Raw genomic sequence first — 14,073 nt, forward strand, 5'->3', positions numbered from 1 at the left:
ACCTAGCGTTGCGGACTGCTTCATTGACAATTCATGGTGGCTATGAGGCTTGAAGATTAAGCCAATAAGTAATGCATATACAGTGATTTGCATTGGGGGCATTTATTTGACATTGGAACATGTTTTAAAACCAACATTTAATGCAAATGTAAATTAGATATGAACAAATATCATTGTTAATGTTTAGACAAATATTTTTCATACATTATTCATAAATACAGGTTAAATATACTATAGGTTAATGATACTTTTCTATTACGTGGAGGACTTTTAACTTTATAAATTCCGTGGCCCGGAAGTACTTCAGTGTTGCTGACGAGGTGCTGATGGGTCGATGTCAACTGGATGAAAATACAAGATCTATCGGTTCAAAACACTGGTAAGGTTGTATGAAGCCCGTCACTCTGCACATTAACTAAACTGGAACTAGTAGCTAGTTTTGGCGTATGTATTATTTTCAGGCATGACGTGCGATTTGCCAAGTTAGCAGGACTGAACTAGCTAGCTAGCTGGCGAGCTAACACGAATCATCAGATAATAAATTACCTAGCTAAGCCAACTTGGTTAATAGCTTTTATTGCAGTGATTATTGGCTGTTTTTAACTTGATATAATAGGCTTGATAGCTAGCGTTAGCTGTGACGAGGCAGTATTTCTAACCTATAACGGTATTATACACACATACTATGTTACAGAGTTTCTAAATCCAGAGGCGCAAATTGCGAGACTTCCGGGAACGTTCGCGAAACAGACCAGGCCGGGGTTTGAGAAGGCAATGAGAAGTGAAAAAAATCTTCCTTGGTTAATTTTTTTCGAAAACTAAAGACACAACCTAGATTCGAGCCAATGTCTTAAGTAGTTGAACATGTTATTACTCCAACCTTGTGAAAGTGACAAACAGGCACGTTGTTGTCAAGAACAACTTTATATCAAAGGAGTGCCTTTGATTTGACTGCGTGCACATGCGCTGTTTGGCGCGAGACGACCGATCCGATGACGTGTTTGTGCGCATGAGCTTAGCTATTCAACGTCGCCATGACATTGCCGACAAGTGTGATCGGGGATTTCTAATGGAGAGGCAGTTTCTGCCTGTCTTTGGTTACATGCCTGAACCAGAGGAAGCAGTTTAATGTCAAATCAGGTACAATAAGTTTTATATTGGTTATTCGTTTTTTCTATCATCAATAGCTATTGAACCAAGCATGCCATGACTATGAAAACCGAGAAAGGCTATACGGTCCCCCCTGGTGCCCAAATTGATGACGTTTTGTCGTGCAGAGAGAGTCCATCCTGATGAGCCTTTCCCAGGCAACAACAAATATTCCCACAACTTTAGAATTTTCCCTTGAAGTGGAAACTGACAGCGTTTTAATTACTTTGCAGCTAGGAACACAAGCATTTCGCTACACCCGCAATAACCTCTGCTAAATATGTCTGTGACCAATATTTTATTTGAAACACTCAAATCAGTCAAATATCAATTTCCAAGTTTATGCTGCAAAACCAACTTTATAAGCAGTTTTAAAAATAGGTTATGTTTGAAAAAACATTCCATGATGTACACTAAGGCATTGTCAGAATAGATGGATGCTGTTTGTACCACAATTTGCCAATAACTTTCTTGGTAGTCCAAAATATATAGCTATCAGATTGTAAATCACAGCTGGCCTGGTACATTATTTGCAGCCTCCATTCAGCATGCACTGTTTGTTTCAATGACTCAATATTTTGGACAAAAACGGGCGACTGTAACTCAGGCCACAAAGTTGTGGCAAAATGGCTTAAGGACAACAAAGTCAAGGTATTGGAGTGGTCATCCCAAACCCCTGACCTCAATCCCATAGAAAATTTGTGGGCAGAACTGAAAAAGTTTGTGTGAGCAAGGAGGCCAACAATCCTGACTCAGTTACACCAGCTCTGTCAGGAGGAATGGGCCAAAATTCACCCAACTTATTGTGGGAAGCTTGTGGAAGGCTACCTGAAACGTTTGACGCAAGTTAATCAATTTAAAGGCATAGCTACCAAATACTAATTGAGTGTATGTGAACTTCTGACCCACTGGGAATGTGATGAAAGAAATAAAAGCTGGAATAAATCATTCTCTACTATTATTCTGACATTTCACATTCTTAAAATAAAGTGGTGATCCTAACTGACCTAAGACAGGGATTTTTACTAAGATTAAATGTCAGGAATTGTGAACTGAGTTTAAATGTATTTGCTAAGGTGTACGTAACCTTCTGACTTCAACAGTACATAGAACAGGCCACGACCTGCAGATTCCTGCTTTAAGGAAATGTTCTCCTAACTCTAACACCAAAACATGCTAAATAGGTTGTCAGAAGGTTTTTTGCTAACATAGAATGTTGACATAACTAATGGAAGACTGGACACTCAAACGTCAGGAGAACATTACGGGTAACATACGGGTAACATTACAAAAACATTCTCTCTCCCTTGAATTGTTAGCTGGGTTCCCACCTAGCTAGTTTAATGATTGTGGCTAGAAACTTCAGCGAGAATTTGAAACTTGTCTGCTGAAGTTGGGACTTGGGAATATTCAGAATCATTCTGTTTTTATAGCGTTAGACATTAATGCCGTAGTTCGGTGAAAATCACTACAAGAAATGTGCGTTAGCTGTCATCCTGGCCTGATATTGGCTACACTAGCATTTCCCAAACTAGGGTTCCTGATTTGAAAATGTGGGCGCGAGAGAAACTCTGAAATAAAAAAACACGCTTGGTTCATAGAACCGGGGTTACGGTACGAATCTCCAGTAGTCGCTAGATGCGATTGTAATTAACAGAGCCACATTTGTTGTAAGAAGAGCAGTTCTGTTTCTTTCCCCATCTACAATGCCCACAAGCCGGCCAGGACTCATTAGAACAGAGTGGCAGGCACTAAATCAGACTTGCGAAAAGACCCTTGATGTTCTTTTCTATACAGAAGATCATACAAAATGTATTGCCCAATCTTCTGAACTTCCCGATACCTTTCTGGTGCATTTGTCACTTCAAACCATACTTCCTTCAGATTGGAATACTGTCAAAAGTACTGTCAGACTAATTGTTCTAGCCCCAATTAAAAAAGTATATATTGGGTGTTAATTACATCACTTTTTTTTTCTTTTTTTTTACATGGTGGGGTTGCAAAAAAAAAGTGATATCAAATGGTGTCGCGGGACAAAAAAAGTTTGGAAACCCCTGGGCTACACTATCTAGCTACTTCCCTCTCCCTTACTGCGGGGCGGCAGCGTAGCCTAGTGGTTAGAGCATTGGACTAGTAACCGAAAGGTTGCAAGTTCGATTCCCTGAGCTGACAAGGTACAAATCTGTCGTTCTGCCCCTGAACAAGGCCACTGTTCCTAGGCCGTCATTGAAAATAAGAATTTGTTCTTAACTGACTTGCCTAAAGGTTAAATAAATAAACGGGGTCGAAGGACTCTTTGTGTTGTCGGCTTGCTGTGCAAACTCTCCACATTGAGCAGATGGTTACTACCAATATTACAAGTTATTTATTGTGTAGGCTGCTATTCTTACTCTAAATAAAATCAAGAAATCAAGAACGCTTTTCCACTGCTCCAGAGTTCAATAGCGATGAGCTTTACAGCACTCCAGCCGATGCTTGCGTATGTTGATCTTAGGTTTGTGTGCGGGCTGCTCAGCCATGGAAAAATTTCATGAAGCTCCCGACGAACAGTTCTTGTGCTGAGTGTTGCAACCGAGAACAGACAATTTTTACTCGCTATGCCCTTCAGCACTCACTGGTCCCGTTCTGTGAGCTTGTGTGGCCTACACTTCGCGGCTGAGCCTTTGTTGCTCCTAGACGTTTCCACTTCACAATAACAGAATTTACAGTTGACCGGGCATCTCGAGGAGGGCAGAAATTTGACAAACTGACTTGTTGGAAAGATGGCATCCTATGATGATGGCACATTGAAAGTCACTGAGTTCTTCAGTAAGGCCATTCCTGTCAATGTTTGTCTATGGAGATTGCATGGTTGTGTGCTCAATTTTTATATACCTATCAGCAACTGGTGTTGCTGAAATAGCCAAATACACTAATTTGAAGGGGTGGATGGAGAAGAATCCACACTTGTTTTTTGTAAAATAAAAAATTATTTGAGATTTCAATATTTATAGCTCTTAAACAAAGCGTGCCATGACTATGAAAATGATATTCTGAATCGGGAGGATAGAGAAAAGTCCATGCCTTTTTTTTCTCTCTTTCTTCCTGATTTTGATTTCAACCTTCAATAGCTCTTAAACTATATATTCTGAATTAGAATAGAGGGAGGATAGAGAAGAATCTATACTTTTTTTCTGGGTGGGGGTAAAAAAAAAGGCATCCATTCTCAAAAGGTCAAAATAAAAAGTTACATGCAACTGAAAAAATGCCTTTTCTGGAAAAAGTATTGTTTTTGACCTAGTACGCATGCGCTAAATCCACCTCCAGTAAAATCACTCATTACTGCCACACACAGGTCGCTGGTCCAACAGCAGGAAAGGTCATTGATTTCTTTTATCACCTACAGCAGTGTGTGAATGTCATATCGATCTGTTGTTTCACCCGTGCTACATGAAATGCAATATTTCATGCAAGTAGATTAAGTAGACCATATAGGGTACTTTTTTTTTACAGTTGTATGTTTCTAGATGGCTTTATTCAGTGTATTTTCATTCAATTTTTTTATATTGCAGGAGGTGCAGAAGAGATGGATTTGGCGCATGCAGAATACTTAGATTCTATCCAGACAAGGCATTTTTTCGGTTGAATGTAACTTTTTTTTTTATTTAGACCTTTTTTTGGAAGTACGTTAAGTCCGTAACTGCAGTAATGACGATAGTTGCTCAGCAAAACTCCATTCTTTGCTATGTACCGACTGTATTTTGACATTATTAAGCTTGAAAAGCTGTTGAATGGCTGCTTCGGGAAGAATCCCAGAACATATTCCAGTCTGTGCTAGCAAAATAGTCCTGTAGCTTAGCATCAGCTTCATCTGACCACTTTATTTTTTTTATTGACCGAATCACAGGTGCTTCCTGCTTTAATTTTTGCTTTTAAGCAGGAATCAGGAGGATAGAATTATGGTCAGATTTTCCAAATGGAGGGCGAGGGAGAGCTTTGTACGTGTCTCTGTGTGGAGTAAAGGTGGTCCAGAGTTTATTTTATTTATTTTATTGTATTTAAAAAATAAAAAAAAATCCTCTGGTTGCACATTTAACATGCTGGAAGAAATGTAAGTTTCCCTGCATTAAAGTCCCCGGCCACTAGGAGCGCCGCCTCTGGATGAGCGCTTTCCTTTTTGCTTATGGCTGTATACAGCTCATTGAGTGCGATTTTTGATAGTGGTGTGTGTGTAGAGCGGTAGTCTGTCTGTGACTAACTGAGAGAGTGTGTGTGTTTGCATCCCTCTAGTCTAGGTGAATGCTGGCCAGAATGAGGCTGCACAGCATTGTTTGTCAGTTCTGATAGACATCTCTCTCTCTTTATCAGTGTTTCCCCAATAATTTGTTTTAGCAGTGGTGGCAAAGTGAGCGGGAGGGGAGGTGGGGCGCGTAGTGGGTGTAGCCAATGGCATGGTCTCAGACAAAATTTTAAAGGCCTGGCTCTTGGCCAAAGTGTTTTAACCTGTTTGGTGCAGGCGTGCCGATAGCGACCGACCTCGACAACATCCAGTGAAATTGCAGAGCGCCAAATTCAAAATACAGAAAGTCATAATAAACATTCATAAAAATACAAGTGTTATGCATCAGCTTAACTTCTTATGGGCAGGTGGGACGGTAGCGTCCCACCTGGCCAACATCCGGTGAAATTGCAGAGGGGGAAATCCAAACTACAGTATTGTAAATATTTAACTTTCATAAAATCACAAGTGTAATACATCAAAATTAAGCTTAACTTCTTGTTAATCCAGCCGCCGTGTCAGATTTCAAAAAGGCTTCATGGCAAAAGCAAACCATGTGATTATCTGAGGACAGCGCCCCGCATACAAACACATGAAAAACATATTTCAACCAGGCAGGTGCGACACGAAAGTCAGACATAGCGATATAAAAAATGCCTTACCTTTGATGATCTTCTGTTGGCACTGCAAATGGTCCTTTTGTTCGATAATGTCCTTTATATCTATAAAAACTCAGTTTAGCTGGCGCGCTTCAGTCAATAATCCAGCCAGTTTCCCTCCATCAAAATGCATACAAAATGAATCCCAAACGTTACTAATAAACTTTTCCAAACAAGTCAAACAACATTTATAATCAAACCTTAGGTACCCTAATACGTAAATAAACGATAAAATTTAAGATGGAGAATCATTATTGTCTTAACCGGAGAAAAATACCAAAGAACGCACTCTCTTCTACGCACTTGGAAACACTACAGCCAAAATGGGAGCCATCTAGAAAAACTACACTTTCTGGCTCATTTTTCCAAAAACCAGCCTGAAACTCATTCTAAAGACTGTTGACATCTAGTGGAAGCCCTAGGAGCTGCAATCTGGGAGGACTTTGCCTTATAATAAAAGTGATAGCCATTGAAAATAGGGGTAGGCTGATTTTTTTTAAATTTATTTATTTATTTTTTAAAATTCTGGGGGGATGGTTTGTCCTCGGTTTCGCCTGCCATATCAGTTCTGTTATACTCAGACACAATTTTAACAGTTTTAGAAACTTTAGAGTTTTCTATCCAATTATATGCATATCCTAGCTTCTGGGCCTGAGTAACAGGCAGTTTACTTTGGGCTCCTCATTCATCCAAACTTCCGAATACTGCCCCCTATACTAAAAAAGCTAAAGCTTTTGGAAAGCACTGCTTTATCTTTTGTTCTCTCTTTTTTGTTCTCTCACTCTGTAACTGTGTGTGTGTGTTGTAGGTGAGTTCGGGTGAGGATGACGATGACTCACGTGGGGGCAGTAGTTGGTGCAGTAACTGCAGTGATGGCCATCCTGCTGCACTCCTCCATTCACAAGATAGAGGAGGGACACCTAGCTGTTTACTACAGGTATGATCCATGACCCCCAACCCTCTGTCATCCATTCACCAGGTAGTGAAGTACTGTGAAGAGTAGATTCATATTATTGGTTAATTTCTGTGTTTTAGAGGAGGAGCTTTGCTAACCGCACCCAACGGCCCTGGATACCACATTATGATGCCCTTTCTTACCACCTACAGATCAGTACAGGTACTACCTGTCTTACCTTTAAACCCTGACCCCTGACTTCTAACTCTGCATACCACATCATGCTGGCCTTTATTACATCTAAAGATCAGTTCTAAAAAACTTTCTCTTCCAGACGACTCTTCAAACTGATGAGATAAAGAACGTGCCTTGTGGAACTAGGTAAATCAAAACAGTTGCATGGTGTTTCTGAAAGGTGTTTGCCATACGGCTGTGTGCGTGTGTGGCGGAGGACGTTGACCATGTTTGTGACCATGTTTCTGATGTGTTCTCTCCACAGTGGTGGAGTGATGATCTACTTTGACCGTATAGAGGTGGTCAACATGCTGGTGCCCTCATCTGGTAAGACCTTCAGAACTACTAGCTAACAGAGTGGATCCCTAGGACACCTATGTTGTCCCCGTTGCTATGTAGTTGGGAAGGGGGGGTGATGTTTCTACTTTCCTAGTGTATACTAACCTCTCTCTCTCTTCACAGTGGTGGACACAGTGAAGAACTATACAGCTGATTATGACAAAACTCTCATTTTCAACAAGATTCACCACGAACTCAACCAATTCTGCAGCGTACACACTTTACAGGAGGTCTACATCGAGCTGTTTGGTGAGCACTCACTCACTCACTCACTTGTATATCTGTTGAGACACTTTCTATACATCAGTGTAACTCTTTCTTTTTTTTTTCTCTCCTGCATCTTGGTCTGTCAGACATCATTGATGAGAACCTGAAGATCGCTCTGCAGAAAGACCTCAACTCTATGGCGCCTGGACTGACGATACAGGTACACACAAACCAGGGTTTGGGTCAATCACACACACACAAACACACCAGGGTTGGGGTCGATTCCAATTCAGGAAGTAAACTTGGCGCAAAGTTGTAATTTCACTTTACTTCCTGAATTGACTGAATTAAATGGGAATTGACCCCAACCCTGACACAAACACACACTCACCTGAGTGGTTGGGCGCATTCAGCAGGAAGCAATGTTTTGGAACATTCAGATAATAATATGCTATGTAGAACAATAATGCCTCTCTGACATGTAGAATAAGGAATCACATCAGTGCTATTTGTGGCACTTCTATCTGCAGCGTTTGACAACCAGGGCCTAAAATTAACACCTGCCAAATGCGGGTAGATTTTGGCATTGGCGGGTAAGATGTCTATTTCACCAACCACGTTGGCGGATGGTCTGTGTTCCACAGTGCCCATGTATGATCACATTTATAGCAAAAATAAATGCTGCCGTAGCTGTTTTCAAAGTATTTCTGGCGTTTTTGTTTCATAGCTGGTAAATTAATCACACAAAGTCAAAGCACTACACTGAACAAAAATATAATCTACTTTGACCATATAGAGGTGGTCAATACGCACAAAAAGTTTATTTCTCTCAAATGTTGTGCACAAATGTGTTTACAACCCTGTTAGTGAGCAATTCTCCTTTTGCCAAGATAATCCATCCACCTGGCAGGTGTGGCATATCAAGAAGCTGATTAAACAGCATGATCATTACACAAGTGCACCTTGTGCTGGGGACAATAAAAGGCCATGTTAAAAGGTGCAGTTTTGTCACACAAAATAATGCCACAGATGTTTTGAGGGAGTGTGGAATTGGCACGCTGACTGCAGGAATGTCCACAAGAGCTGTTGCCAGAGAATTTAATGAATGTTAATTTCTCTACCGTAAACTACCTTCAACAAATTTGGCAGTACATCCAACCAACCGCAGACCACGTGTAACCATGCCACCCATGGCTGCACCCCTGCCCTGTCATGTGAAATCCATAGATTAGGGCCTAATGAATTTATTTCAATTGACTTATTTGAAATTGTTGAATGTTTATTTTTGTTCAGTATACGAATTTTACAATGGCCTATCCCACCTCGCGCTGCAACACTGCCTGGCTTGAGGCTGTGCACATGTAAAGAGCTGAGTGAAATATTCATTTTTAGAAGTGCTGCGCATAGGTATAAAAGTTGGTCTCATTTACTTGAAAAGAAAGTCTACTAAAGTGAGACTGTCCATGTGTTTCTTGGCTATTTACATTTGTTTTGTTCACAAGCTAGGTTGTTTTTCAATGTTTGGGAAGAGAAGACAAAGCAGCTACTAGTCAGACTCATTCTCACAGGCACAAACATGACTCAAGTCACATTACCACGGTAATCTCCCACCCTTAAAGGGGCAGGTGCCATGTTTCATCTCTTCTGTGTTCTTTTGGTTAAAAGACTCGGGTCACAAAAATTGAAATTAAACAGTATACCACAATTCTTCTTACTAGTAATGCATGTATTGTTTTAGAAACATTACAAAGCATGTTCATTCCTGTTTGGTGATGTAATTGTAGGGGGGAGGGATGTTGGACTGGTTAAAAATCTGAGTGGCTGGTGGACCAAAAATGTAATGTTATGCCCTGCGTTCGGCTACTGAACGGGGCTCTGGTTTGTATATACTGAGTGTGTCTCTTATGTCCCAGGCTGTCCGAGTCACCAAGCCCAAAATCCCAGAGGCCATCAGGAGAAACTTTGAGCTCATGTGAGTGTTCTCACTCTCTCTCCTTTTCTCTTCTCTTCTGTTCTCTCTATCATTTGTCCAGTGTCTCACTCTATTTCTTTTTCGTTCTTTCTATAACCATCTGTGTGTGTGTGTGTGTAACCTTCTCTCTCACTGTGTGTGTAGGGAGGGGGAGAAGACTCGTCTGTTGGTAACAGTTCAGACTCAGAAGGTTGTGGAGAAAGAAGCTGAGACTGAGAGGAAGAAAGCCGTCATCGGTAACGTAGCAACACTCCATCTCATTAGTATACACACTTACAGTATACAACCAATTGTGTATCTGAAAACAACCTGTACATTTGAAATAACTGGAGAGCTAAGTGGAGCTAATACAATACAGGTTGTAACTTGTACTCCTTTCAAAACCGTAACACTATATACTCTCTTCCTTTCCCCACCGCACACCACTGTCTTTCTCTCAGAGGCTCAGAAGGTGGCTGAAGTAGCACAGATTCATTTCCAACAGAAGGTGATGGAGAAAGAGACTGAGAAGAGGATCTCTGAGATTGAGGGTGTGTGTGTGTTGTGTGTGTGTGTGTGTGTGTGTGTGTGTGTGTGTGCGCGCGTGCGCATATTAATGAACTCTGTGTCTATTTCAGACACTGCGTTCTTGGCAAAAATGAAGGCCAGGGCTGATGCGGAGTATTATACAGCCGCTAAGTTTGCTGAAGCTAACAGGGTAAGACATGTCTATATATGCACACACACACACACACACACACACTCTGACATCATCTCTCTCATCATCTCTCTCCCATCTTTCCAGTTGAAGTTAACACCTGAGTACCTTGAGTTGATGAAGTACCAGGCGATAGCAGCCAACAGTAAGATCTACTTCGGCCAGGACATCCCTAACATGTTTGTCGAGGGGCACAGCCCTACCCAGGACCCTGAGCCCCCGAAAGCCTCTGAACAGGCCAGACACTAAGATCCGAGACTAGCTGTCTGTCTGTCAGTTGAAGGGTTTGAGGGACAAAGGAATGTGTGAGGAGTCATTCCCCTAATTGGGGTGCGTAAGGCTTTAGTCTTAATTCTATCTGCCAGAGAGGGGGAGGGAGAAGGGGGATTGGAAAAGAAGGATGGGGGAGAGATGGGGAGAGGAAGGAGTGAGAGAGAGAGAGAGAGAGAGAGAGAGGCATGGGGAAAAAAAGTGAGGGAAGTGGGGAGGGGGGGGGGGGATCGCAGGGAGAGAGCGAGAGTGTCTGTCTACACCTGTGTTGAGTAGGCAGTCGGTGGGAAGGATCAGTAGAGGCATTAATGCTGATATCTGGGCTGGGTTGAGTGTCAGGCAGGTGACTCTCAGTCGCCCTGCTCTACATGTGCAGCTTTGCATCGGATGCAACTCTTGGCTTTGTTTTTTGGAATTGTATGATTTTGTTTTTTTTGTTTGAAGCTTTATGCAAAATAATGACTTTATATTTAACTTGAACATTAGCCTTACTGTCTAATTTGTTTTTATCTTAACTAGAATGTAAAGAAGGCAACACTAATTCTGAACTAAAGGGTTTCTGGTTCTGATTCTAAATGGGGTGGGTTTATTGGTACTCAGTCTCTTTCTAGTCATCCACAGTTTGTGTTTTGCACGTGTGAGAGAGCAAGAAAGGGATATGTGTGTGAGACTGAGGGAGAGAGAAAGAAAACGAGAGTGTGTGTGAGCCCATACTCCACTCTAACCCCAGAGCAGATCTGAGCCAGGACAATGGGACACTACAAACCTTCAGTCTGTCTGTCGGCACACATGGGTTGGAGTTCTTGTAAGCGCATAAACACCCGGTGGAACTCCTTAGAACTCTTCTTAGAACCTATGTGGTTCTATTATAACTCTGGGGGGGGACTGAGTGAAAATAGTTTTTCTGTAGTAGGCCTAAGGGCTGCGAGAGGATTGGCTTGTATTGCCATTCTTACCTAAAGGGCTTCTGGGTATTGTAGTCTTGGTGTGTATTTTCAGTTGGGAATCTAGTGTCAGTGGAATAGTTGTAGTTAGATGGGTTGATTCTCTGTTTGAGGCTGAGGTTAAACAAATGATCTAGGATCAGTTAAACTGGCTGGCCGAAAGACACTGAAGTCAGACTTGCCCTTATTATCTTTCTGTTTACTGTGAAACACCTCCAGTAGAGAATACAGGACTACTAATATAAGGGCTGTTGACTGTTTGCCTGGAACCACTACACTGTATGTCTGCTTGTTTGACTGGGTGTCGATGTAGAGTACAGTTAGCCATGTGTGGCTATTGAATGCAAAACCAGACAAACCGGCTCAGACTACATTGACACGGGTAGAGCGGAAGGCCGATGCTTTTCTTACGCCATCGTTCCGTTCAAACTGAGCTGGCTCTAATATTTTATTTTCACATAGTCCATTTCAAAGTTTTCAGCATAATTCCAGGCCAACAACTATGGTTGTGTAACCAGGCCAGCTCAGTACATCTTGGTTTTACTTCACTCAGTTCAGCTCAGTAGTTTTTTAGTTTGTATTAGTAGGTAGAGGGGTAGCGTTAGTGTTAACTCTCAGGAAAGAGCTTGAGGTGACTAGTGACTTAGGCAGACAGGGTCATACTGTATAATACATACATACATGCATACATACATACATACATACATACATACATACATACATACATACATACATACATACATACATACATACATACATACATGTATATCTCATATACAGAATGGCTGTAGTGCCACCTTCAGGCTCAGAAATTACAGGCGTAGGAATTGACAGGCTTACAGAGATAGACTTCAGTTCAGTAAAGCTACTAGGGCTCTTCAGTAGATTAACCACCACTAACAGGGAAACTACTCTGGAGGAGTGTAACACAGTGGGTTCACAGTTAGCCAGCAAACTTTGATAAACGCTCAGATGTAGGCTAGCTCTTGAATTTCCGGTTCGATAAGAAATAAACTTTTATCAGTCGTTTGGAATGTTGAGTGAGTCAGTTACTGTGCCAATTTCAAGTGTATATAAACTTGAACATATGAATCCAGAATATTTAGGAAAGTTAGCTGGCGAACTCCTTCAATCCTGCCCTGTGACATCACGCTACCGTGCTGCTGTTTACTGTACTTGATCTCACCAATCATCTTTCTCCTATGGCATTGGTGGCGGGTTTAAATTAGAAAATGCAGAAAAGGATGGAATTCAATTTGTCATGGAAATAATTAACACGTTTTTGTGAATATTACTTTTGTACAATTTTCATAATTTGAACTGTCTTATTTTAAAAGATTTATATGCAAATAATGTTCAAGTTTTGACAATGTTCGAATATGTGAAATAAAACCTATTTTGATACCACAATGTGTGTCTGTGTGTGATTAAAACTGCAGCCTGAAGCTGGGTTTTGTCTAGGCACAAAATGGATGAAAATAGTCGGAAACGGAGTGAGTGAAACGAGATATCCTACAACCTGACAAATGCTCGTTTTCATTTTACGTTGTACATTTTAAAAACAGTGTGCCATAGTGCCAGTGAAGTAAACATTTTAAAGTACTAAAGTAGTTTTTGGGGGTATATGAACTTCACTATTTATATTTTTGGCAACTTTTACTTCACTAAGTTCCTAAAGAAAATAATGTACTTTTTACTCCATACATTTTCCCTGACACCCAATAGTACTCATTACATTTTGAATGCTTAGCAGGACAGGAAAATTGTCCAATTCATACACTTATCAAGAGAACATCCCTAGGTATCCCTGCTGCCTCTGATCTGGCGGACTCACTAAACACGAATGCTTAGTTTATAAATTACAGTGCATTATGAAAGTATTCAGACCTCTTGACTTTTTCCACACTTATGTTACAGCTTTATTCTAAAATGGATATAATAATTTTTTTCCCATCATCAATCTACAAACAATACCCCATAATGACAAAGAAAAAACGTGTTTTTAGACATTTTTGCAAATGTATAAAATATAAATATCACATTTACATAAGTATTCAGACCCTTTATTCAGTACTTTGAAGCACCTTTTGCAGCGATTACAGCCTCGGGTCTTCTTTTGGTATGATGCTACAAGCTTGGACAACCTGTATTTGGGGAGTTTCTCCCATTCTTCTCTACAGATCCTCTCAAGCTTTGTCAGGTTGGATGGGGAGTGTTGCTGCACAGCTATTTTCAGGTCTCTCCAGAGATGTTGAAGTCCGGGCTCTGGCTGGACCACTCGCGGACATTCAGAGACTTATCCCGAAGCCACTTCTGCATTGTCTTGGCTGTGTGCTTAGGGTCGTTGTCCTGTTGGAAGGTGAACCTTAGCCCCAGTCTGAGGTCCTGAGCGCTCTGGAGAAGGTTTTCATCAAGGAACACTCTACTTTGCTCCGTTCATCTTTGCCTC

General features: G+C 41.2%; 1 protein-coding gene across 1 annotated transcript; it reads left to right on the forward strand.

Moving 5' to 3' along the window:
• Positions 1 to 291: 291 nt before the first annotated feature.
• Positions 292 to 13,034, forward strand: erlin1 (ER lipid raft associated 1). The gene is made up of 12 exons (XM_014154379.3): positions 292 to 379; positions 6,875 to 7,003; positions 7,102 to 7,183; positions 7,296 to 7,342; positions 7,461 to 7,522; positions 7,658 to 7,783; positions 7,888 to 7,961; positions 9,655 to 9,713; positions 9,858 to 9,949; positions 10,154 to 10,243; positions 10,331 to 10,410; positions 10,498 to 13,034. Exons 2-12 carry the CDS (start codon positions 6,891 to 6,893, stop codon positions 10,657 to 10,659), a joined length of 987 nt encoding a protein of 328 aa, XP_014009854.1. The 5' UTR covers positions 292 to 379; positions 6,875 to 6,890; the 3' UTR covers positions 10,660 to 13,034.
• The last annotated feature ends 1,039 nt before the right edge of the window (positions 13,035 to 14,073 follow it).

This window comes from Salmo salar, chromosome 18 (assembly GCF_965601325.2).
Source record: "Salmo salar chromosome 18, fSalSal1, whole genome shotgun sequence".
In the NCBI taxonomy this organism is placed as follows: domain Eukaryota; kingdom Metazoa; phylum Chordata; class Actinopteri; order Salmoniformes; family Salmonidae; genus Salmo; species Salmo salar.